General features: G+C 36.5%; 1 protein-coding gene across 1 annotated transcript in view; it reads left to right on the top strand.

Moving 5' to 3' along the window:
• Positions 1-27,412, top strand: part of CENPI (centromere protein I) — a 77,040-nt gene that overhangs the window by 44,463 nt on the left and 5,165 nt on the right. Inside the window, exons 16-19 of the mRNA XM_059386113.1 lie at positions 3,230-3,365; positions 4,273-4,397; positions 5,817-5,865; positions 6,200-6,418. Of these exons, the coding sequence (XP_059242096.1) occupies positions 3,230-3,365; positions 4,273-4,397; positions 5,817-5,865; positions 6,200-6,418 (529 nt within the window). The remainder of the gene's footprint in view (positions 1-3,229; positions 3,366-4,272; positions 4,398-5,816; positions 5,866-6,199; positions 6,419-27,412) is intronic.

Raw genomic sequence — 27,412 nt, 5'->3', positions numbered from 1 at the left:
AGAGACAGAGGGAGATGCAGGCTTCCTGCTGAGTAGAGAGCCCGATGCGGGACTCAATCCCAGGACCCTGAGATCATGACCTGAGCCGAAGGCAGAGGCTTAACCCACTGAACCACCCAGGCACCCACCTGAAAATATTTTTAATTGAAATACAGTTGACATGCAATATTATATTAGTGTACAACATGGTGATTTGACAATTCTATATACTACACAGTACTAACCATGCTAAGTATAGTTGCCATCTGTCACCAAAGTTATTGCTATATTATTGACTATATTCCCAATGCTGTTCTTTTCAACCCTGTGACTTATTTTATAACTAGAAGTTATTATATCTCTTAATCTCCTTCACCTTTTTTGTCTCCCCCTGCCCCCACCACCTCCATCTCTTCTGGCAGCCATTAGTTCTCTGTATTTATGAGTCTGTTCGTTTTTTTGTTTCTTTATTCATTTGTTTTTCCACATATAAGTGACATAATATGGTATTTTTCTTTCTCTGATGTATAAAAAATAAATAGTTCTTAATATCTTTAAATATCTAATCAACATTCAAATTCCCTATATTATCAGTCATAATCTTATTTATACATAATCTTACATAATCTTCCTTATACAAAGTATAAGGAGCCCTCAGCTTCAGTTGCATGTAGTTAGTGGTTAGCTTGGCTAGATTAGCTCCTACTTTTCTTTTTTTTTTTTTAAGATTTTTATTTATTTATTTATTTGACAAAGAGAGATCACAAGTAGGCAGAGAGGCAGGCAGAGAGAGAGGAGGAAGCAGGTTCCCTGCTGAGCAGAGAGCCTGATGTGGGACTCGATCCCAAGACCCTGGGATCATGACCTGAGCCGAAGGCAGAGGCTTTAACCCACTGAGCCACCCAGGTGCCCCAAGATTAGCCCCTACTTTTCTCTATGTTCTTACCCCCATAGTGATCTTTTACTTTGAGATGAGCATGGTGAATAGAAGCTTCTTGGGAGTTGCCTGGAAATTGTTTTAAGTTCTTCATACTCATTTTTGCAGTGTGTCTGTATACCTTGTACATCTTTTACTTTTAGAAGGAAATGGAGCGTTATGAGTGTTAAGAGCATCTTGTAAGGCTGTGCTTCTCAAAGTCTGGTCCCTGGACCAGTAGCATCAGCATCACTGGGAACTTGTTAGAGATACAAAGTCTCAGGCCTTAACCTAGACCTACTGAAATAAAGTTTGGAGGTAGGACTTAGTAATCTATGTTTTAACAAATGCTCTCATGATTTTGGTGCTAGCTAAAGTTTGAGAACCATGATCATAAATTAATTTAAATGTTTAGCCTCTTCAAACATCTCAGTTCTATTAAGAAGAGTATGTTTGAGTTTATAATCTTTGGGAAATTTACAATGTGAGTCTTAAGGCACCCTGATATAGGAACTTTACAATTCCTTTATTTCCAAAATTCCTAGTAGCCTTTTAAAATTAGTGCCATAAATTTTGGGAGGGCATTTATTTATTTATTTATTTTTATTTAAATTCAATTAACATATAGTGTGTTAATTAGTTTCAAAGGTAGTGTTCAGAGATTTATCAGCCCTATATAATACCCGGTGCTCATTACATCATGGCACGGCATTTTAAAAGGAGCTTTGTTAGGCACTTGGGTGGTTCAATCAGTTGAGCGTCTGCCTTCGGCTTGGGTTATGATCTAGTAGTCCCAGGATCAAGTCCTGCATTGGTCTCCCCGCTCAACAGGGAGTCTGCTTCTTCCTCTGACCCTCACCCTGCTCATGCTTTCTCTCTCTCTCATTCTCTCTCTCAAATAAATAAATTTGAAAAAAATATTTAAAAAACATAAAAGGAGCTTTGTTTTCTAAAATTCTTAAACAAATGGGCATAAATGTAGATAACTTTAATGTCCTAATACCATTTGGCATTATATAATACAGGGGGTTTTTTGGGGTGTAAAATGGTGGTTTTATTAAAGCGCAGGGACAGGACCAGTGGGCAGAAAGAGCTGCTATCTATAATACAGTTCTTAGGTTCTCAGTAACTTCTTTTATTTTGGACATATTGATGTAAGGCCATGTCCCTCTCATGACCATATGCCACATGACTGTCAAAGGGAGTGAATTGTAGTCGTATAATGTAGGGTAGGAAACCATTCTCAGAAGTGGTCCTTCATTGGGCATTTTTGGTTGGTACAGTGAATGGGAAGAGTGTGATACCAGTATTTAGTAGGTGGGAGCCAAGGATGGTAAATGTTCTACTGTGGGTGGTGAGAGTAGGAGGCAATCCTGAATAGGGAATTGTTTCATCCAAAATGCCTCTGGTGTCCTGTAGAGAAAGACTTCAAAGGAAGCTGTTCTGAGCAGTCATCATTGTTCAAGTTATTTTAGACACATTTGCCAGGTGCTACCAAAAATCATAGTTAAAATATAGTTTTCAAATGGCCAGCTGAGTATATGGATGCCCACCTATGTGAATGGTCTCCTAATCTTTCCTGCTCACTCTGGCACTGAGCCATTACAGTAGTGGGTAGTGGTAGAGTCATCATTTCTCTGGCTCTAAGACTATATGATGTTCTTTATTTCTTGTGCATAACCATTGTTGGCTACCTAGATCAGAGGATAAAGCTGTGAAATCACATTTCTAGATCTTTTCCTAATCCACTCAACAGTGGATTGAAGGACAGGGGTGAGTAGATGGATAAATTGAACCAGTTATACCCAGGTATAATTTAAAGACACACAGTTCATTGGTTTGGGAAGAATATGACATATCTACATTTGGTTTTTAGTGGAAGATAGAAAGATGCCAAAAATTTTTCTAATTCAGTTTTTGGATTGAATTGAATTCCAGTTAAAGTGAAAATATTTTTAATAGCATTTCAGCTCAGGAATTCAGCTAAAGTTGGGTCTTGATTTGTATACTTAGAAACTAATTTGCTAAATGCTGTGGTTCCTGGACATAGGGAATATTATCAAAAGTCTTTGTGGAGCTTAATACTTTATTTCTCTGGTATTTAGTAGAATAGTTGCTGAAGATGTTCTGTGAGTAGATCTTAATGATCCCCTGGAGGGCTCTGTAGTTTTATGGTTGATCACTGTGGTTTTTAAAAAAGTCAATTATACATTGGAGCACTGATTGTTTTCTGAAATCCTTAACAATTTTTTGCTATGTGTTATTTACCTCTAGCTTGGAAATTGTGAAAACATTTGCTAATATGGATCTGAATGTCATGATTTCTTATTTCAGAGAGACAACTTTAGGTGGATCTATGAACTCTGTATCTGAACTGATTCACTACGTGGGGCAGCTGTCTATTACTGGAATGCGCTTGGAAAACAACAGTACTTTCTTACTGCACTTTATTTTGGATTTCTATGAGAAGGTAGTACACATCCCATTTTTTTCTATTTAGATTTTTGTGATGGTGGTCTGCTTTACTGCTCTATTATTTAAATTTTATATATGACTCATAGTTGGGTTTTGACCTTATTAGCATAGTTAAAATAAGCTACTTATTTTGAAATTAATGACCATATTCTCACCTGAATAACTGACTTTCATTAAGTGGAGAAACAAGTACTTTTTGTGAAGAGTTCAGGTACTGCTTTAATAGACATTCCCCGGAAGAATGCAGACCCTAGACAGAAGTCTGTCTCTTAGCATCACTTTTTGCTAATTCATTGTACATCCCAGACCCCTGACAAAAACACAAAAATACCCTGTTGTTTCTTCAGCTCTCCACTTCCACCTTTCAACTGCCTTATTTCTCATAGTACCTATAATTCTGGTCTTCTTCAATTTTTTATAGTATTTGATGTAAAGAGAACTATTATCCTAGAAGTACCCACTAATCCAGTTTTCCTGGCTTCCTCCCTGTACTGATTGTTTTGTGTTAGATATTTATGTAGAAGTATGCTCCTTTGTTTTCTAGCTTGACAGCTAACTAATATGACAAATCAGTATTAATGGGACTTAAGGTGAAAGAAGCTCTCCCTTCCTCTTTCTTCCCAATTCAAAGATCTCTTCCCAGAAAAAAATGGGATATTTTAGTAATGACCTTGTAGAAATAATCCTCTACGGCAAGTGTGATGTTTAGTGAGGTATATTTTTAAGCAGGCTTATGGCTCCCTACTTTATGAATTATATTCTATTATGAATTATATTATGAATCAATGAGGCCCAAATCTAGTGTTCTATTATTGCTTATTCTCTATTGCTTCTTTGGGTGAACTTGGTTCAGGAGTTCTGGGGAATAATCTATATCCTGATGTTATCATTCTTTCCAAAAGGTGTGTGACATATATATAAATTACAACCTTCCATTAGTGGTGTTGTTTCCTCCGGGGATCTTCTATTCTGCTCTCCTCAGCCTAGATTCCAGTATCCTGAATCAGCTATGTTATATCATGCACAGGTACAAAGCATTTCTTGTGTTTTTAAATGAACACATCATACTTCTGTCTTTGTTTTTCAACTGTACAATAAATTATAATTTATAAATACACTATAATAAGCTTTATATAAGATGTAATAAAATATTAAATACAATAAAACTATTTCCATTTTATGCCAGAATCTATGGAAATAGGAAACATGTCTTTCTTTTGGTAATGACCTTCCAAAAGGGTCTATTTTAACTGTGTTTTTGAGGTGTCACTGTGGGGGATATGGATTTTAAAAATTGATAGTTAATGGGAATAAAAGGCACAGCAAAGGGAATATAGTCAGTGATATTATAATAACATTGTATGGTAACAGGTGATAGCTACAGTGAGTGGTGAGCATAGCATAGTGTATAGACTTGTCAAATCACTGTGTTGTACACTTGAAACTAATGTAACATTGTATATCAGCTAACACTCATTTTTAAAAATTAAATATTCATAGTTAAAGAATTTTTTGTGCAATGGTAGTGGTGCACTCAGCATTTTTCATTCTTATTGCTGTGTCTTAAAGAAAAATTAGTCATTTACTGACAACCGATTTGGGTCTATGTAGTTTCTCTGATAAAACAAACATTTTTTGGGAGATTGGGGAAACTATTTTATTGCCAATTATATGAAACTAAGTATTATTTCTAATCCCCTATAGTTCTTTCATTTATAGGCTTAAATTACACTTTTTAGTCCACAAGTGTTGTAGACCCTTTTGGCAAAACTTGTAGGAATATGCCAAGGTTAGAATTTTGTAAACTAATTAAGTAATAGTTCCTAGGCAAGAAAAAAAAATTATAAGTTTCTCCTTTATCCTTTCTACTGTACCTTTTTTTAACATTAAGAAAACATGTTTTAAATCAGTGACTGCTCTTTTTTAAAAAAAGATTTTATTTATTTATTTGAGAGAGAGACATAAAAAGAATGAATGGGGGGAGGGGGAAGGACAGAGGAAAAGGGAGAAGCTGACTTCCCCTTGAGTGGGGAGCCCTAGACAGTGCTCCATTCCAGGACCCTGAGATCATGACCTGAGCTGAAGTCAGTTGCTTAATCTACTCAGCTACCCAGGTGCCCCATCAGTTTCTGGTATTGAGTCTCTATTAATTTTTTTATAATGAAACATTAAAAGCATTTTCTTCATTGTTTTTTATTTTTTATTCAGGCATAATTTACATGCAGTCAAGTGCATATCTTAAATATATAACTCAATGTTTGAGTCTCTATTAATTTTTATTCTTTGAGAAGAGTGTAGCACAGAAGAATAAAATCCTTAACTAGACAGCTGGGTATTTGTGTATGTGTACATCTGCATATATTTACATTTAAAATGTACACTTTTGTTTATGTTTATATTTCAAAAACATTTAAAGTTCAGAATTTCATTCTGTTCTCCCTTTTAGGTATCGTAACAATTTGACAGCTGCCAAGAAAAATGAATTGGTACAAAAGGTATGGATGATTAAAGCTCTGTATTAAATCACCAGTGTTTAAAAATTATGATCTGGGACGCCTGGGTGGCTCAGTTGGTTAAGCAGCTGCCTTCGGCTCAGGTCATGACCCCAGCGTCCTGGGATCGAGTCCCGCATCGGGCTCCTTGCTCCGCGGGGAGCCTGCTTCTCCCTCTGACTCTGCCTTCCACTCTGTCTGCCTGTGCTTGCTCTCACTTGCTCTCTCTCTGACAAAAAAAAAAAATAAATAAAAAAAAAATAAAAATTATGATCTGGGAATAAGAAGGAAAGGGATGCTAGGTGGTAATGAGAATATTCTTTTTCTTTCCCAATAGACAAAATCAGAGTTCAATTTCAGCAGCAAGACCTATCAAGAATTTAATCACTATTTGACAGCCATGGTTGGTTGCCTGTGGACATCCAAACCTTTCCAGAAAGGATTATATATTGACCCTGAAGTCTTAGAAAAAGCTGGAATAGCAGAGTATAAAAATAGTTTAAATGTAGTTCATCACCCTGCTCTACTGAGTTATGCTGTTTCCTTTCTGCTACAGGTAAGGATATTTGAAAGATTGTTAGATTTTATATAGGAATACTACAATAGCAGAAATATGAAGTGCCGTAAATTTAGTGTGTCTGAGTTGTAAGACATGTTCAGTCATTCCTTTTTAAGTGTTAGCTTGATTTTGGGTATTGTGCTAGGTTCTGGATATTTAAAGTTAATTTAGGTTTCTGCCCTCTCAAGAGCTTGGGCTTGTGGCAGAGTCAAACTTGTAAATGTTACTATAATACAGAGAGGTGAAATGAGGAAAGGTATAGTCGTGAGAAAGCTGGGGGAGTGATTATTAATTCAGTTCTACATGGGTAGAGATGGTACCAGGTAAGATAAGGCTGTGGAGAAGTAGAAGGTCTCAAAAATCCTTCTAGACAAGACAAAATGTAGGCTAGATAATATTATAATTAGAGTTGGAATCTTTACCAAAGACTGCTGACCTAATGGATATCAATATTCTGGAAGGGAGGGAGTGTGGTCTTCTCAGGACTTTATCATCAGCCCAGTCATTTTCATTCTAACACTGTAGTGTTAGATCTTTGTTACTTCATTCCTTTATCAGTGACTTGAGGAATTCAGATGGTGTGCTTATCAAACATGTGGATGACAAAACAGGATGAGATTACAAATATACTGATAGAATCTAGATTCAGAATTCCCTTAACAGATCGGAACATTGAGGAATCAAACAAAATGAAAAAGAAATGTACAGAATGGGGGAGATATTCATTGAATAATTGCTTAATATGTACATGCAATAAACCAGGCACTGTGGTGAGTAAGACACATTTGGGTGTTGTCCTCACAGAGCTTACAGTCTAGTTGGGGATGTAGTCATTAAATAGACATCATAGAATAAATACTGATGAGTAATAAAGGGACAGTACAGAGGATGATGATAAAACATATAGGGGTGCTCACCCAGTTCAGGCTTTAGAGAAATGATGCTAATCAGACCTTTGAATGATGAGCACAATCCTGTTAAGACAGAAGAAGTATTTGAAGAAAAGTGCAAAGATAGAGCAGGAGACAGTAGATTTTTTCTGTTACATGGCTAGGCGGTAAATATTTTTGGTTTTGTAACCATGTTGTCTCTGTCAGGACTACTCAGCCTGGCCAGTGTAGTGTGAAAGTAGCCATAGACAGTGGATAAACAAATGGACAGAGTTGAGTGCTAATGAAAGTTTATTTACAGAAACAGGTATTGGGTTGGATGTGAGCCATGGGCTATGGTTTGCTGGCCTCTATTTAGAGCTTGTCATGTTTGAGGAACTGAAGTAGTAACCATAGGGTTTGAGCAGGGGTTTTACCCTAGCTGAGCAGAAGCATCCAGGGTGCTTTTTCAAAGTATACCTCCTTGATTGCTTCCACCCTGAGAGTCTGATTCTGATTTAATAACTCTAGGGTGACATCCAGAATCTCCTTTTTAAAATAATTATTCTGATATACAACAAGGGTTGAAAAACCACTGGGCTAGCCTTTAGCATGATAGGAGATGAGGTCTTGAAATATAGTCAGGGACCAGATAGTGAAAAAAATATTATACAGGCCTTCAAAAATATATTGATTGATTTCAGTATTGGAATAAAAATTACATTTTTAAATACATAAAGGGATTTCAGAGCTGTAGTTTAGTGATTTTCTGATACTCTTTTTTCACCTTCATAACTTGTCTGATTTATCATATATGAAAACTTGTTTCAAATTAATAGTATTTACTATTAATAATGGGACTAGTGGATGAAATTTGAAATAATTTTAGTTCTTTTTGCCTCTGGACTAAATCCTACTTATACTGCATAGTGCATGTACTATATTTTATATATATTTAGATATACTGGTTTCAGTTTCTTGGTTTTTTTTGAAGATTTTATTTATTTGACAAAGATCACAAGTGGGCAGAGAGGCAGGCAGAGAGGGGGAGGGGGAACCAGGCTTTGTGCTGAGCAGAGAGCTCGATGCAGGGCTCCTTTCCAGGACCCTGAGATCATGACCTGAGCCAAAGGCAGAGGCTTAACCCACTAAGCCACCCAGGTGCCCCTGGTTTCAGTTTCTTTTCATGTCTTAGAGGTTGCTTTTTAAAATTTAATTTCATTCCTAGAATCTGTAAAGCATTTACCTGATTCTAAATTCTAAACTATAGAAATCTCTCTTCCATCCTTTCTCCTTCTTTTCTCTTTATCTTTAGGTAGCCATTTTTATTGCTTCTTGTTTTTCCCATCAACTGTTTCCTTTCTTTAAACTTAGTAAGCATTATTTGGAGCACCTGGGTGGCTCAGTCAGTTAAGCATCTTCAGCTCGGGTCATGATCCCAGAGGGTCCTGGGATTTCGCCCTGCATCTGGCTCCCTGCTCTGTGGGGATCCTGCTTCTCCCTCTCCCTCTGCCTGCAGCTCCCCCGATTGTGCTCTCTCTCTTTTTCTGTGTCAAATAAATAAATAAAAATCTTAAAAAAATAAATAAACTTAGTAAGCATTGTTTTATAATCTGTGTTTGATAATTCTAGTACCAGAAGTTTTCATGTGTTGCCTTCTTTTTCTGCTGCTGCTTCCTCATGTTGTGTGTCTGGTTATCTTTGGCCATGTGCTGGATACCTGGAATATTATTTATAGAAAGGATCAGAAGATTAGAGTGAGATCTTCCTGAAGAGAGAACTTTAATTTGCTTCCTGCAGATACCCAGGAGTTCTGTTTGTCTGGGACTACCCTAATCCAAGTTCTCTGCCTAAGGTTCCTTGTATCATAGGTGATTAGACTGAGAGAAGGCTAATTTACTTCCCGTGAACTCTTACTTTGAGGGTATAGCCTTTTGGGTTTGCGGTGTAAAGTAGGGGTTGGTTTATAAGAGTTCACAATTTTGGCAAACCCTGTGCTTTGACTTTAGGTACCTTAGCCCTTTGAAGCGGAGGAAGTGCAGCTCAATTTTGCAGCTGATGCCTCTGGATTGGCAAATTGGCAAAAGCCAAGAGTGACTTTGAGAATTAGGTTTAGCCATCTGGGTTCTCATCTTCTAGATATTGGCTTGCCTTACCATAGATTTTGGCTTTCCTTACCATAGAGTTAGGTCTTTTTTACTTTTTTTTTTTTTTTTTTTTTACAAATGTCTTTTGTGTTGTAAATTTCAAACATACACAAATAGAGAGAATAGTATAATAGACCCCCATATACCCATTGCCCAGTTCAGTCTGTACTCCCACCCAGTTTTACCCTCACCCCACACAATTATTTTGAAGCAAAAACCAAATGTTATACAATCTTGCTGTAAATGCTTCATTATATACTTTTAAAAGATAGGGACACTTAAAAAAAAATTTGTCTTTTTAAAACAGCTTTATTAAGATATAATTCAAATATAATTTATAATTCACACATTTAAAATATACAGCTCAGTGTCTTCTAAAGTGTATTCTCAGAGCTGTGCTTCATCATAATATATTTTATAATATTTTTATTATCCTAAAAAGAAACCCTAAAACCCTTAGCTGTCACCCCTGTCTCCTCATTCCCTGCCCCCATCCTGGCAAATACTAACCTATTTTTATATCTATGTAGATTCACTTACTCTGAAAATTCATAAAAATGAACTCATACATGTTATTCTGTGACTGGCTTCTTTCACTTAGCATAGTGTTTTCAAGGTGCATCTGTGGCATAGCATGTATCTGTACTTCATTTGTTTTTATTGCCAATTAATACTTTTTAGTACAGATGTGCTTCATTTTGCTTATCCATCAGTTGATGGACTTCTGGGTTATTTCCACTTTTTGACTATTATGATTGATCTTCTATAAAGGTTTGTATACAAGGTTTTGTGTGAACATGTTTTCCTTTCTCTTGGGCATATACTTAGGGGTGAAAATGCCAGATTTTATGGTACCTCTATGTTTAACTACTGGAGGAACTTCCAGACTGTTTTCCAAAGTAGCTGCACCATTTTACTTTCCTACCAACAGTGTGGAAGTGTTCCATTTTCTCCATATCCTCCCAACACTTGTTATTCTCTGTTTTGTTTTTTTTTTTATTCCAGCCATCCTAGAGGGTATGATGTATTAAAGTTATTGTGGTTTCAGTTTTCATTTCCCTGATAGCTGTTTATGTTCAGTATCTTTTTATGTGCTTATTGCCTGTTGCCGTTATATATTTTCTTTGCGAAAATGTCTATTCAGACCCTTTGCCCATTTTTTTTAATTTTTAATTTTTTATAAACATGTATTTTTATCCCCAGGGGTACAGGTCTGTGAATCAGCATTCACCAAAGCACATGATTAGGTTGTGTTATTGTTATTGACTTATTGAGAGTCATTTCTACATTCTAGTTTCAAGTTACTTCTCAGATACATGATTTACAAATGTTTTCTATTCTGTGGGTTGTCTTTTCATTTTTTCATTGATCTCTTGAAGGACAGAAGTTCTTAATTTTGGTGAACTTTTAATTTATGAATTTTTTTCTTTTGTCTTTTGTGCTTTTTAAAAATGATTTCCTATGTCCCCATCCCCCCCAGCCCCTGGCAACCAACATTCTGCTCTTAGCTTCTATGAGTTTGATTATTTTAGTTTCAACATGTAAGTGCTATCATTAAGTATTTGTCCTTCTGTGTTTTGCTTATTTCGTATAGCATAATTTCCTTCAAGTTTATCCATGTTCTCATAAATGGCAGGATTTCCTTCTTCTGAAAGGCTGCATAGTATTCCATTGTATTTATATACCACATTTTCTTGATCCATTCACCTGTTGATGGGTATTTAGGTTGCTTCCCTGTCTAGGCTATTGTGAAGACTGTTGTAGTGAAGATGTGAGTTTAGATAGGTCTTCAAGATCCTAATTTCAATTCCTTTGGGTGTATATCCAAGAGCGGAATTGCTGGAGCATATGGTAAGTCTATTTTTAATTTTTTGAGGAATCACCATACTGTTTTCTATAACAGGGCACCAATTTACATTCCCATTAATAGTGTACAAGGGTTGCCTCTTCTCTACATTCTTGCGAACACTTGTTATTGTTTGTTTTTTGATAAAATTAATCTTAACAGTTGTAAGGTGATATCTCATTGTGGTTTTGTTTTGCATTTCCGTGATGATTAGTGATATTGGCACCTTTTCATGTATCTGCTGGCCATTTATATGTCTTCTGGGGAGAAATGTCTCTTCAGTTCCCTTACCTGTTTCTTAATTGTTTTTTTTTTTTTTTTTGCCGTTGAGTTGTAGGATTTCAGATATTAACCCTTTGTTAAATATATGGGCTGCAAATTCTTTTCCATTCATTATGGCTGATTTTTCACTTTGTTGATTTTTTTTCTTTTCCTATATAGAAGCTTTTAGTTTGATGTTACCTCGCTTGTCAGTTTCTGCTTTTGTTGTCTGTGCTTTTGGTATCCTATCCAAGAAATCATTGCCAAGGCCAATGTCCAGAAATCCTTTTCCTATATTTTCATTAGGAGTTTTACAATTTTAGGTCTTACATTTAAGTCTTTAATTTATTTTAATAAATTTATTTTATTTTTTATAAATAATAAATTTATATTTTATAAATTTTTATATTTATAAATATTCATTTATTTATTAGTTATTAATTATTAATATTATTTATTTAAAATGTTAATTATTTTAATAAAATACTTTATATAGAAGTCTTTGATTTATTTCAGGTTAATTTTTGTGAGGGGTATAAGGTAGGGTCCAATTTCTTTCCTTCCATTGGATACCCAGTTTTTCCAGCACCATTTATTGAAAAGACTCTCCCAATTGTGATTCTTGGCACCCTTGTAATTTCTGAGCTCTATTCTGTTCCATTGGTTTGTGTCTGTTTTTATATAATACCATACTGTTTTGATTACTGCAGCTTTGTTATATATTTTGAAATCACGAAGTAGGATTTCTCTAGCTTTGTTCTTGTTCAGAGTTACTTTGACTAATCAGGGTCTTTTGTAGTTCCCTATGAATCTCATGATATTTTTTCTTTCTGTAAAGAATGGCATTGGGAGAGGCCCCTGGATAGCTCAGTTGGTTAAGCGTCTGCCTTTGGCTCAGGTCATGATCCTAGGGTCTGGGATTGAGCTTGCTTCTCCCTCTGCCTGCTGCTGCCTCCTGCTTGTGTGCATGCTCTTTCTCTCTCTCTGACAAATAAAATCTTAAAAAAGAATGCCATTGGGGTTTGGGTAGGGATTGCATTGAATCTGTACATTGCTTTGGCTAGTATGGATATTTTACTAATATTAATTCTCTGAATCCATGAACATAGGCTGTCTTTACATTTTTTGCATATGTTTTAATTTATTTTACTGGTGTTTTATAGTTTCTCATTGTGTAATTCATCTTCTTTGGTTACATTTATTCCTAAATATTTCATTCTCTTTAAAACTACTGTAAATAGGATTTTAATTTCCTTTTTGAAGATTTTATTTATTAGAGATAGTGTGACCAGGGGGAGGAGCCGAGGGGGACAGGGAGAGAGGGGGAAGGGATCCCAAGCAGAGTCTATACTGAGCATGGAGACTGATGTGGGGTTCTATCTCACGACCCTGAGATCATGACCTTAGCTGAAACCAAGAGTTGGAAGCTTAACTGCCTGAGCCACCCAGGCACCCTCTTAATTTCCTTTGTGGATAGCTGATTGTTAGTATATTACTTGTGCTTTTTATATCATAGCTTAGAAATCACTGCCTAATCCAAAATCATGAATTTATTCCAAGGTTTTGTATAAGAAAAAAGCTCTTTTTTTTTAGATTTTTAAAATCTATTTTGTGTTAATTTTTGTATAGGATGTGATACAAGTATCTAACTCCTTTTTTTTCATTTATTTATTTTCAGCATAACAGTATCATTATTTTTTCACCACACCCAGTGCTCCATGCAGTCCGTGCCCTCTATAATACCCACCATCTGGTACCCCGACCTCCCACCCCCCTGCCACTTCAAACCCCTCAGATTGTTTTTCAGAGTCCATAGTCTCTCATGATTTACCTCCCCTTCCAATTTACCCCAACCCCCTTCTCTCTAACTCCCCATGTCTTTTTTTTTTTTTTTAAGATTTTATTTATTTATTTGACAGACAGAGATCACAAATAGGCAGAGAGGCAGGCAGAGATAGAGAGAGAGAGAGAGAGAGGGAAGCAGGCTTCCTGCGGAGCAGGGAGCCCGATGCGGGGCTCGATCCCAGGACCCTGAGATCATGACCCGAGCCGAAGGCAGCAGCCCAAACCACTGAGCCACCCAGGCGCCCCTAACTCCCCATGTCTTAACTCCATTTTTTTTTTTTTTGCATGTGACTCTTCCCAATGCCATTTGTTGAAAAGATTATTCTTTTCCTATTAAAATGTACTGGAACCCTCAAAACTCAATTGACCATAGATGTATGGATTTATTTTTGGATTCTTGATTCTTTTCCATTGATCTGTGTCTGCCAGTACAAAATTGTCTTGATTGTAGCTTTTGAAATCAGCTTTGAAATCAGGAAATATGGGACCTCCAGCTTTGTTCTTTTCCAAGATTGTTTTGGTTATTCTTGTTCCCTTGAAATTCCATATGAATTTTAGAATTAGCTTGCCAGTTTCCACAAAGAACCAGCTGGGATTCTGATAGGTAATCCCTAGATCACTTTGAATAGTATTGCCATCTGAAAATGTTGTCTTCTGATCTGTGAACATAGAATGTCTTTCCAATTATTTGCGTCCCCTTTAGTTTTTGTTAACAATGTTTTATAGTTTTCATAGTATAAGTTTTATACTTCTTTTGTTAAATTTATTCCCGATTTTTTTATATTATTACAAATGGAATTGTTTTCTTTCTTTTTTTGAGTATAGTTGGCACAAAAAGTTATGTTAGTTGCAGATGTATAACATAGTGATTCAACAAGTATATGCATTAGGCTATGTTCACCACAAGTGGAGCTACTATCTGTCCCATTACATGGCTCTTATACTGTCATTGACTATATTGCTTATGTTGGTCTTTTATTCACATGACTTACTTCTTTCATAACTGGAAGCCTATATCCCTCACATACCTTCACCTAATTTGCCCAACCTCCCACCCCTTCCCCTTTGGCAACTCTCAGTTCTCTATATTTATAGCTCTGATTCTCCTTATTGTTTATTCATTTGTTGTTTTTATTCTGTAGTTTTTTTTGGATACCACTTTTGAGTGAAATCATATGGTATTTGTCTTTCTCTGACTGACTTACTTTACTTAACATTTTACCCTCTAGAGCCACCCATGTTATTGCAAATGGCACAATCTCATTCTTCTTTTATGGCTGAGTAATACTGCAGCATGTGTGATATATGTGAGATATATATACACACACATACTTACATACACACGCGCACACACACACACACACACACACACACACACACATTATGTATCCCACATCTTTATCCATTCATCTGGATACACATTTGGATTGGTTCCATCTGTTGGCTATTGTAAATAATGCTGCAGTAAACATAGGGGTGTGTATATATCTTTTCAAATTAGTGTTTTCATTTTCTTTGTAAATAAATACCAAGTAGAGGAAATACTAGATAATGTGACAATTCTGTTTTTAATTTTTTGAGGAACTTACATACTGCTTTCCACAGTGGCTGTACGAACTTGTATTTCCACCAACAGTGTACAAAGGTTTCCTTTTTTCCACATTCTTGCCAACATTTCTTATTTCTTGACTTTTTGATTTTAGCCTTTCTGAGAGGTGTGAGGTGATACCCCATTGTGGTTTTTATTTGCATTTCCCTGATGATAAGGGATGCTGAACATCTTTTCATTTGTCTGTTTACCACCTGTATATCTTTGGAAAAATATTTATTCATGTCCTCTGCCCATTTTTGAATTGGATTATTTGTATTTTTTGGTGTCAAGTCGGTGTACATTTTGGATACTAACCACTTATCAGCTATATCATTTATAAATATCTTCTTCTGTTTAGTTAAGTTGCCTTTATGTTTTGTTGAAAGTTTCCTTTGCTGTGGAAAAGCTTTTTATTTTGATGTGGCCCAATAGTTTATTTTTAAATTTAATTTAATTTTTTAAAATTTTATTTATTTATTGGAGAGAGCACGAACCAGGGAGGTGGCAAGAGGGAGAAGCTGATTGCATTCTTAGCAGGAAGCCTCATGCGGGGCTGGATTCCAGGACCCTGAGATTATGACCTGAGCTGGAGGCAGACACTTAACCTACTGAGCCACCCAGGTGCCCCCAAATAGTTTATTTCTGGTTTTGATTCCCTTGCCTTAGGAGACATATCTAAAAAAAATATTGCTTTCGCTCATGTCAGAGAAAGTACTGCCTATGTTTTCTACTAGGGTTTTTATGGTTTAAAGTCTCACATTTAGGTCTTTAATTCATTTTGAGTTTATTTTTGTATACGGTGTAAGAAAGTGGTCCAATTTGATTCTTTTGCATGTAGCTGTCCAGTTTTCCCAGCACCATTTGTTGAAGAGAATGTCTTCCTCATTGTATAATCTTGCCTCCTTTGACATAGGTTAATTGGCCATGTAATTGTTGGTTTATTTCTGGACTCTTTATTCTGTTCCATTGATCTGTGTGTCTGTTTTTATGCCACTTCCATACATTTTGATTAATATAGCTTTGTAATATATCTTGGAATCTGGAATTATGATACTTCTAGCTTTATTCTTTTTCAATATTGCTTTGGCTACTTTCTGTCTATTGTGGTTCCATATATATTTTAGGATCATTTGTTCTAGTTCCATTAAAAATTGCTGTTAGAGCTACTCCACGACCCAGCAATCACACTACTATTTACCCTAAAGATACAAATGTAGTGATCCGAAGGGGCACGTGCACCTGAATGTTTATAGCAGCAATGTCCAAATAGCCAAACTATGGAAAGAACCTAGATGTCCATCAGCAGATGAATGGATAAAGAAGATGTGGTATACACACACACACACACACACACACACACGAATGCTATGCAGCCATCAAAAGAAATGAAATCTTGCCATTTGCAACGATGTGGATGGAACTAGCGGGTATTATGCTGAGCAAAATAAGTCAATCAGTGAAAGACAATTATCATATGATCTCACTGATATGAAGAATTTGAGGGGCAGTGGGGAGGGGGGCTTTGGGTGGGTAGGGAGGGAAAAAAATGAAACAAGATGGGATCAGGAGGGAGACAAATCATAAGAGATTCTTAATCTCACAAAACAAACTGAGGGTTGCTGGGGGGAGGGGGGTAGGGAGAGGGTGGTGCGGTTATGGACATTGGGGAGGGTATGTGCTATGGTGAGTGCTGTGAAGTGTATAAACCTGGTGATTCACAGACCTGTACCCCTGGGGCTAATAATACATTATATGTTAATAAAATATAAATTAATTAAGATAAAACACACACACAAATCAATAAAACCTTTTTTTTTTTTTAAATTTATCCTCAGGGCAGAGGGGTAAACGATATAAATTTCATCATCTTATTTCTTTACTTTTTTAATTCCCCAGAGCAGATGCTGATTAATTTTACTTTTTCCTACTCCCTTATCATCTTATTGTCATGTCAGTGCCTCTTAGCTCTTCTACTTGTGACCCTCATGCTTTTGTATCCAGACTTCCAAAATAGTTTTTCTCTCTGCTTCTTCCTTGTTTAATTTTACTCTTCTGAAGGCAGTAAGAAGATCATGCCATTCCTTGGTTCAGAAACCTCAATGGCTTTTCATTACCTTGAGAACAAATGCAGAAACATGAAACTCAATCCTATCAGAACTAGTACTCTTCCATTTTACATTTTACTAAATGTCAGAAAGTTGAAGTGCCTGCTCATTTAGCATCATACTCCTTAACAGTCTTTTCTTATACTTCATTTTGATTTCCACCTTATTCTTACTCCCTTAAGTACATGTTTTAGTCATTATTTGCGAAAGCACTTGAGTGTGAGGGCAGGAACCCTTTCTCTCCCCTTGAATAGTGCCTGACACTGAATGTGTATTGAATGAATTAATGACTAAGCACATACTCCACATCATTTCTCATACTTTCTTGCTTCTGTGCCTTTGTTGACTACTCCCTTCTTGTCTTTATGCCTCTAATCCCATCCTTCAAAACTCAAATTTCAGGAGCTCCCAAAACTTTTTCTTTCCACTCAGAATTGAACTTTACTTCCTCTTATAAGCATCTCATCTACCTCTATGATTGTACTGAGCCATGTGTTTTCAGACTTTATCACATATGCTTTGTATATTCTGTGTGTATACCACAAAACCTAAAAAAAAAAATGCCTTGCACATTGTAAATAACAGTAGCTGTGTTAAAGTGATATATTAACTGGATGATTATGGGGAATATTCAGTGCTTAGTAGTGGAATCTTAACAAATGGTTAATATTAGAAAAACAATCTGAAATTTTTATTTTTAAAAAAGTTTCTGTTTTTCAGTTGAAAACTTTGCATATAGTAGCCTATTATCATATATATTATATATATCAGAAATCAATAAACCAAACAAAGTCTGATAAATGTTGCCACTTGAAAAAAAGTTGCTGTTGGCATTTTGATGGGGATTTCATTAAATCTGTAGATTCCTTTAGATAGTATAAATATTTTCTAATTAATTAATTTTAAAAATTAGTTTCAGAGGTAGAACTTAGTGATTTATCAGTTACATATAACATCCAGTACTCATTACGTCAAATGTCCTCCTTAATGCCCATCACCCAATTATCCCTTCCCCTCACCTACTTCCTCTCCAGCAACCTTCTAGTTGTTCCTAGAGTTAAGCTTCTCTTATGGTTTGCCTCCCTTTTTTCACCTATTTTATTTTTCCTTCCCTTCCCCATGTCCATGTTTCATTTCTTAAATTTCACATATGAATGAAATCATATGGTATTTGTCTTTTGCTGACTTATTTTACTTAACATAATACCCTCTAATTCCACCCATGCCATTGTAAGTGGCAAGATTTCATTTTTTCTGACTGCTGAGTAATAGTCCATTGTATATATATACACCACAGATTCGTTATCCATTCATCTGCTGATGGACATTAGGGCTCCTTCCTGGTAGTATAGACATTTAAACAATATTTGTTCTTCCAGTCCATGAACATGGAATGGTTTTCCATTTCTTTGTGTTATCTTCAATTTCTTTTATTAGTGTTTTATAGTTTTCAGAGTATAGGTCTTTCTACACTTTGGTTAAATTTATTCCTAGATATTTTATTCTTTTTGGTACAGTTATCAATGATGTTGCTTTCTTAATTTCTCTTTCTGGTTCTTCATTATTGGTGTATGCAATTGGTTTCTCTATATTAATTTTGTATCCTGTGACCTTACTGAATTAATTTATCAGTCCTAGTTTTTTGGTGAAAAGTCTTTAAGGTTTTCTGTATATAGTATCGTGTCATCTGGAAATAGGGAATGATCGTTTTAATCTCTTGTATGCAGTTTGCTCGTATTCTGTGGAGGATTTTTTCCATCTGTGTACATTAGGGATATTGGTCTGACGTTTCTTCTTTTGTGGCATCTTTGTGTGGTTTTGGTATAAGGGTAATGCTGGCCTTGTAGAATGTATTGGGCTTGCTCTTACAGATTTTGGAATAGTTTGAGGAGAATAGGTATTGAGTTTTCTTCAAAAGTTTGGTAGAAATCAGGGTGCCTGGGTAGCTCAGTCAGTTAAGCGTCCAACTCTCACTTTTGGCTCAGGTCATGATCTCATGGTCATGAGATTAGCCCTGTGACAGGCTCTATGGTCAGCACGGGGTCTGCTTAGAATTCTCTCTCTCTGCCCCTACCCCTTGCAGTCTCTCAGTCTCTCAAGTAAATAAATATTTTTTTATTTTTTAAAAGATTTTACTTATTTGACAGGGAAAGAGAGATAGTGAGAGAGAGAGAGAGAGAGCACAAGCAGGAGGAGCAGGAGGCAGAGGGAGAGGGAGAAGAAGGTTCCCCAGTGAGCAAGGAGCTCAATACAGGATTTGATCCCAGGACTCTAGGATCATGACCTGAGCCGAAGGCAGCCGGTTAACTGACTGAGCCGCACAGGTGGCCCATAAATAAATCTTTAAAAAAACAAGTTTGAGGGGCGCCTGGGTGGCTGAGTCTGTTAAGCCTCTGACTTTGGCTCAGGTCATGATCTCAGAGTCCTGGGATCGAGCCCCATGTCTGGCTCCCTGCTCAGCGGGAAGTCTGCTTCTCCCTCTACTTCTGCTCCTCCTCCTGCTCATTCTTTAAAAGAAAAAAAAACCAAGTTTGATAGAATTCATCTGTGAAACCATCTGGTCCTGGACTTTTATTTTTTGGTAGTTGTTTTATTACCTTTTATTACCAATTCAGTTTTGTTACTTATAATTAGTCTGTTGAGATTTTCTATTCCTTCACTTTTGGAAAATTTTATGTTTCTAGGTATTTATCCATTTATTCTAGGTTGTCCACTTTGTTGGTATCTAAGTTTTCATAGTTATTCTCTTATAATCCTTTGTATTTCTGTGATGTTAGTTATTACTTTCTCTCATTTCTGATTTTATTTGTTTGGGTTCTTTCTCTTTTTCTTAATGAGTCTGGTGAGGGTTTATCAATTTTGTTTATCTTTCAAAGAGCCAACTCTTAGTTTCATTGCTTTTTTCCCCTTTCTTTTTTCCTTTTTTTAGTCTCTGTCATTTATTTCTGCTTTCATCTCTATTATTTCCTTTCCTCTACTTACCTTGGGATTTATTTGTTCTTCTTTTCTAGTTTTTTTAGGAGTAAGGTTAGATTGTTTTTTTGAGCTTTTTCTTGTTCTTGAGGTGGGCCTGCATGTCCCTCTTAGCAGTACTTTCGCTGTGTCACAAAGATTTTGGACTATTGTGTTTTCATTTTCATTTGTCTCCATGTATTTTTTATTTCTTCTTTGATTGCTTCGTTGACCCGTTGGTTGTTTAATATTATGCTGTTTGGTCTCCCTGTGTTTGTCTTCTCCAGTTTTTTTTCTTGTGATTTTTTTTCTAGTGTCATACCACTGTGGTTGGAAAAGGAGCATGATATGATTTCCGTCTTTGTAAATTTATTGAGGCTTGTTTTGTGGCCTAATATGTGATCTGTCCTGCAGAATGTTCCATGTGCACTAGAAAATAATGTGTATTCTGTTGTTTTTGGCTAGAATATTCTGTGTATGGCCATCTGGTCCAATGCGTCACTCAAAGACATTGTTTTAGAATTGCTTTCTTAATTTCATGTTCATTTTACTCTTTAATGCTATATAGAAATACAGTTTTGTATATATTGATCTTATATCCTGAAACCTTGTTGAACTCATTTTTATTCTGTTAAATTCATTTTTTAGCTTGTACAGCTTTTCATTGGATCCTTTAGTATTTTCTATACACAAGATTATGTTTTCTGCAAACAGATGATTTTATTTCCTCCTTTAAAATCTGGATTTTTTTTTACTAATTTTTTAAAAGATTTTATTTATTTATTTGACAGATAGAGATCACAAGTAGGCAGAGAGGCAGGTAGAGAGAGAGAGAGAGAGAAGGAGGAGGAAGCAGGCTCCCTGCTGAGCAGAGAGCCCGATGTGGGGCTCGATCCCAGGACTCTGGGATCATGACCCGAGCTGAAGGCAGAGGCTTTAACCCACTGAGCCACCCAGGTGCGCCCCATTTACTACTTTTTTAACTAATTTCATTCCCTGGAACTTCAGGTACAATTAATGTTGAAGAAAAGTGGCAAGAGTGGACAAGTTTTTTTTTTTCTTGATTATTGGGGAAATAATTTCATTTTTCTGCAGTGTGATATTAGGAATTCCTGTGGATGCCCCTTATCAGCATGAGGAACTGCCTTTCTATTTTTAGTTCATTGAGTATTTTTATCATGAAACTGTTGGATTTTGTGTAATGCTGTTTTCTGTATCTACAGATGTGATCATGTGGTTCCTGCCCTTTCTTCTCCTGATAATATTAATCTGCTAAATATTTAGATATTTAGCCAAGCATGCATTCCTGGGATAAATCCCACTTGGTCATGGAGAACAATCCCTTTTAGATGTTGCCAGATTGGGTTTCTCAGTAGCTTGTGGATGATAAGGGATATTGATTCTTCCTTGGATATCTTTGTCTGGTTTTGGTTTCAGGTTAATTCTGGCCTCATAGAAAAAGTTGGGAAGCATTCTTTCTCATACCCTTCGGAAAATTTGTGAAGGATTGGCATTAATTCTTCTTTAAATATATGATAGATTTTTACCAGTGAAGCCATCTGGTCATGGGCTTTTATTAGTGGGAAGATTTAAAAAAAAATTTTTTTATTAACATATAATGTATTATTATATCCAGGGGTACAGGTCTGTGAATCGCCAGGTTTACACACTTCACAGCACTCACCATAGCACATACCCTCCCCATTGTCCATAACCTCACCACCCTCTCCCTACTCCCCTATCCCCGGCAACCCTCAGTTTGTTTTGTGATATTAAGAATCTCTTATGGTTTGTCTCCCTCCCGATCCCATCTTGTTTCATTTATTCATTTCTTACCCCCCAAACCCACCACATTGCATCTCCACTTCCTCATATCAGGGAGATCATATGATAGTTGTCTTTCTCCGATTGACTTATTTCGCTAAGCCTAATGCCCTCTAGTTCCGTCCACATCATCACAAATGGCAAGATTTCATTTCTTTTGATGGCTGCATAGTATCCCATTTTATATATATATATATATACATACACAAATATATGTATATATATACATATAAAATATAAATATATAAATAAAAATAATAAATAAATAAATATAAAAATATATCCTATTTTTAGTCTGAGTTTGAGTCTACTCTAGGTACTTCATATAAGTGGAATCATACAGTATTTGTCCTCTTGTAAATAGCTTACTTCACTTAGCATGTCTTCAGGGTTCATCCCTAATATAGCATGTGTAGAAATATCCTTCCTTTTTAAAGGCTGAATAATATTCCATGGTAGGTGTGTACCACATTCTATTTATCTGTTTATCCATTTTTAAAAAAGATTTTATTTATTTATTTGACAGAGAGAGAGAGAGAGAGAGCACACGCTGGCAGAGAGACAGGCAGAGGGAAAGGGAGAAGCAAGCTCTCTGCCGAGCAGAGATCCTGATGTGGGGCTTGATCCCAGGACCCTGGGATCATGGCCTGAGTCGAAGGCAGCTGCTTAACTGACTGAGCCACCCAGGTGCCCCATGTTCATCCTTTTTTAAAATCTCAATCCCTCTGTATTTAATTTTTTTCATTTTAGTATAGTTGTCATACAGTGTTACATTAGTTTCAGTTGTACAACATAGTGATTCATCTTCTATATACATTATGCTTTGCTCATCACAAGTATAGCTAATGTGTCACCATACACTATTCTAATACCATTGATTATATTCCTTATACTATAACTTTTATTTCCGTGATTCATTTATTTCTTAAGTGCTAGCCTGTATATCCTACTCCCCACCACTCATTTTACTTATCTGCCTTACCCCCTTCCCTCTGGCAGCCATCAGTTCTCTGTATTTATAGGTCTAATTGTGTTTTTTGTTTGTTTATTCATTTGTTTGGTTTTTAAGATACCACATGAGGGAAATCATACGGTATTTTTCTCAGTATGATTTATTTCATTTAGCATAATACCCTCTAGGTCAACCCATGTCTGTTTTATCTTTTGATGGACACTTGGAGTACTTCTTATTTTTGGCTCTTGAAAATAATGCTGCTATGAATATGGGTATAGAATTATCTGTTCGAGTCCTTGCTTTCATTTCTTTTGGGTATATACCTAGGAGTGGAATTGCTGGATCATATGGTAATTCTCTTTATACCTTTTTGAAGAAACACTGTAGTGTCTTCCATAAGTGTTTCCGTGTTGAGTTTATATTCATACCAGCAGGGCACAAGGGTTCCAGTTTCTCCATGGCCTCACCAGCACTCCTTATTTTCTGTTTTTGTTTGTTTGTTTTTTAAATAGCCATCCTATAGATGTGAAGTGGTTATCTCATTTGTGTTCTGATTCTCATTTCCCTAATGATTTATGATATAGAGCAGCTTTTCATGTGCTTATTGGTCATATGTATAGTTTTGGAGGGATGTCTAGTCAAGTCCTTTGCCCAGTTTTTCAAATCAGGTTGTTATTTTGTTGTTGAGTTGTAGGAGTTCTTTATATAAAAAGTCTTGATATTTTCCCCTTATCAAATAAGTAATTTACAAATATTCTCTCTCATTCCATAGGATGCCTTTTCGTTCTGTTAATTGTATCCATTGATGTGTAGAAGTTTTTAAGTTTAAGTTTTGTTATCTTTTTGTTTTGCTTTGTTTTTATTTTTGTTTCCTTTGCTTTTGGTGTCATATCCAAGAAATCATTGCACAGTCCAATGTCATAAAACTTTTCTCCTATGTTTTCTTGTAGGGATTTTATAGTTAAGTTTTTAATTAATTTTGAGTTAATTCTTGTCTGTGGCTTAAAATAAGTGGTCAACTTCATTCTTCTGTTTGTGGATATCCCGTTTCCTCAGCACTATTTGTTGGAGAGACTGTTCTTTCCTAAGTGGTCTTGGTCTTGACACCTTTGTCAAAGATCTTTTGACCATATACTACACGAGAGTTTATTTCTCAGCTCTCTATTCTGTTCCACCGATCTATAGGTCTGTCTTCATGCCAGTACTGCACTGTTTTAATTACTGTAACTTTATGGTAAGTTTTGAAGTCAGGAAGTGTGAGACTCTTTGTTTTGATATATTTTTTTAAGATTTTATTTATTTATTTGACAGAGGGAGACACAGGGAGAGAGGGAACATGAACAGGGGGAGTGAGAGAGGTAGGAGCAGGCTTCTGTCAGATCAGGGAGCCCAATGTGGGGCTCGATCCTAGGACCCTGGGATCATGACCTGAGCCAAGGGCAGTCACTTAACGACTGGGCCATCCAAGCACACCGATATTCCTTTTTTAAAAAAGATTTTATTTATTTGAGAGAGAAAGAGAGAGAACATGAATGGGGGGAGGAGCAGAGGGAGCAGGAGTAGCAGATCCCCTGCTGAGCAGGAAGCCTGATGTGGGACTTGATCCTAGGACCCCAGGATCATGACTTAAGCTGAAGGCTGATGCTTAACCAACTGAACCACCAAGACGCCCCTGTTTTTTATTCTTTATTTCATTTATGTCTTGCTCTAATCTTTATTATTTATGATTGACCCTTGTACAACAGAGGTTTGAACTGCATGAATCCACTTCATGCAGATTTTTTCAGTAAATACAGCATAGTACTGTAAATGTATTTTCCTTATGATTTTTATAATAACACCTTTATTTTTTTATTTTTAAATATCGTATTTATTTTTTATTTGACGGGCAGAGATCACAAGTAGGCAGAGAGGCAGGCAGAGAGAGAGGAGGAAGTAGGCTCCCTGCTGAGCAGAGAGCCTGATGCGAGGCTTGATCCCAGGACCTTGGGATCATGACCTGAGCTAAAGGCAGAGGCTTTAACCCACTGAGCCACCCAGGTGCCCCTAATAACAATTTTTAAATTTAAATTCAGTTAGCCAATATATAGTACATCATTAGTTTCAGATGTAGTGTTCAATAATTCATCAGTTGCATATAACACCCAGTGCTCATCACATCACGTGCTCCTTTTCACTACATCTGTATCATTGGGGTAAATACCCAGTAGTGCAATTGCTGGGTTGTAGGGTAGCTCTATTTTTAATGTCCTGAAGAACATCCATACTGTTTTCCAGAGTGGCTGCACCAGCTTGCATTCCTATCAACAGTGTAAGAGGGTTCCCCTTTCTCCACAACCACTCCAACATTTGTTGTGTCCTGCCTTGTCATAGCCATTCTAACTGGTGTAAGGTTGTAATGTTTTCTTTTCTCTAGCTTACTCTCTTGTAAGAATACAGTATATAATGCATATAAAGTATGTGCTTATCAATTATTTATGTTATTGGCCAGGCTTCTGGCCAACAGGCTGTCAGTAGTTAAATTTTTAAGGAGCCAAAGTTAGACACAGATTTCTGACGGCACCAGGGTCGGCACCCCTAACTGCATGCAATTCAAGGGTCATCTGTACTTGATTCTTACTTTGGGTTTACTTTGCTTTCCTGTTTCTAGTTTCTTTTTTTTTTTTAAGATTTTATTTATTTATTTGACAGACACAGATCACAAGTAGGCAGAGAGGCAGGCAGAGAGAGGGGAAGGGAAGCAGGCTCCCTGCCCGAGCAGAGACCCCGATGCGGGGCTGGATCCCAGGACCCTGGGATCATGACCTGAGCTGAAGGCAGAGGCTCAACCCACTGAGCCACCCAAGCATCCCCGTTTCTAGTATCTTGAAGCAGTAGGTTAAGTTGTTGAATTGAGATCATCCTTCAGAGACTTTAAATGCTGGGTTTTTAAAAATAATCTTTGCCAAGTTTTCTCATTTTCGGGGGAGTGGGTCCACAGAACTCATGATCTCATCCTGGAAGTGGAACCCTATGTGGACACTTTTCATCATAAAAGCAACCACATTCAGTTTTTTTAATATCCTTCTAGAGACATACTGCATATTTCTGTGTAAATGATCTTTTACAACACCATATACCATATTTACTTTTCTGCCTCTTGAATTTTTGACTTAATGTCTAGACTTTTGTTTCATTTTTGTATGTAAAGGGCTGCCTCATTCTTTTTGTATTCTCTCTTATGAATCTATGTTAAAGTTAAACATGTAAGTTGAGCATTTAAGCTGTTTCTAGTTCTTTTATGAAATTGTGCTCTAATGAATGTTCTTCAACCATATACTTCATTTCATACATATATAAGTGTGGATAAAATTGCTCTAAGTGGAATTGTTTTCAAAGTATGTATCTTTTTTTATTTGGTTGGGTGTCTTTAGATATTAGCTTTTATAGGCACCTGAGTGGCTCATTCGGTTAAGTGTCTGCCTTCAGCTTGGGTTATGATCTCGGGGTCCTGGCATTGAGACCCATGTTGGGCTCCCTGCTCAGTGGGAGTGTGCTTCTCCCTCTCCCTGGACCCCTCCCCCTGCTCATGCTCTTTCTCCTCTCTCTCAAATAAATAAAAATCTTTTAAAAAATCAAATTTTAGCTTTAAGTAGAAGTTATTCAAATTTACATTACTGCTAACAATGATTGATTTGTTGGTTTCTCCATACCCTGTCAACGTGGTTGCATCCAGTTCTTAATTGGTAAAGCCTGTAATGAATTACATATAGAGTGGGATTGATTTTCTTTTCTTTTTTTTTTTTTTTAAAGATTTTGTTTATTTATTTATTTGACAGAGATCACAAGTAGGCAGAGAGGCAGGCAGAGAGAGAGGAGGAAGCAGGCTCTCTGCTGAGCAGAGAGCCCAATGTGGGGCTCGATCCCAGGACTCTGGGATCATGACCTGAGCCGAAGGCAGAGGCCCTAACCCACTGAGCCACCCAGGCGCCCCAGGGATTGATTTTCTTAAATGAAATAATTTTTCTTATAGACTGTGTGTGTGTGTGTGTTAGAAGACTCGGTCTCTAAAGTAGTAAATACCAACTTGAACATAGGTAAGCAAGCTCATTTTGGGGGATCAGGAATTGATTGATATATTCTTTTAAATCAGAAAACAGTTTTTAAAATGTTTAAGGAAGGTTAGTTCTGACTGGAAGTTTTAAATTCTAGTAGCATAGAGCACATTTGGCAAAATGTGAAACTGCCATTTTTGTAACTGATGATGTTTCTGTGAGGTTCTGAAAATGCTAGGTTTTAAATGTCAAGCTGTGTTTTAGAAGAGTGCTTTTTGAGCCCTTGTCACCAACTAACTGCTAAGTATCTTACCTTCAAGATGGTAAAAATAACCTCTGATATCATGGCAATATGATTTAATGCTGACAGTTTTACTTTTTTTAAAAAAATTATTTATTTTTAATTTATTTTCGGCATAACAGTATTCATTATTTTTGCACCACACCCAGTGCTCCATGCAATCCGTGCCCTCTATAATACCCACCACCTGGTACCCCGACCTCCCAACCCCCGCCACTTCAAACCCCTCAGATTGTTTTTCAGAGTCCATAGTCTCTCGTT

Source organism: Mustela nigripes, chromosome X, assembly GCF_022355385.1.
Source record: "Mustela nigripes isolate SB6536 chromosome X, MUSNIG.SB6536, whole genome shotgun sequence".
Taxonomy (NCBI): Eukaryota; Metazoa; Chordata; class Mammalia; order Carnivora; family Mustelidae; genus Mustela; species Mustela nigripes.
This window is presented reverse-complemented; position numbering and strand designations above follow the sequence as displayed.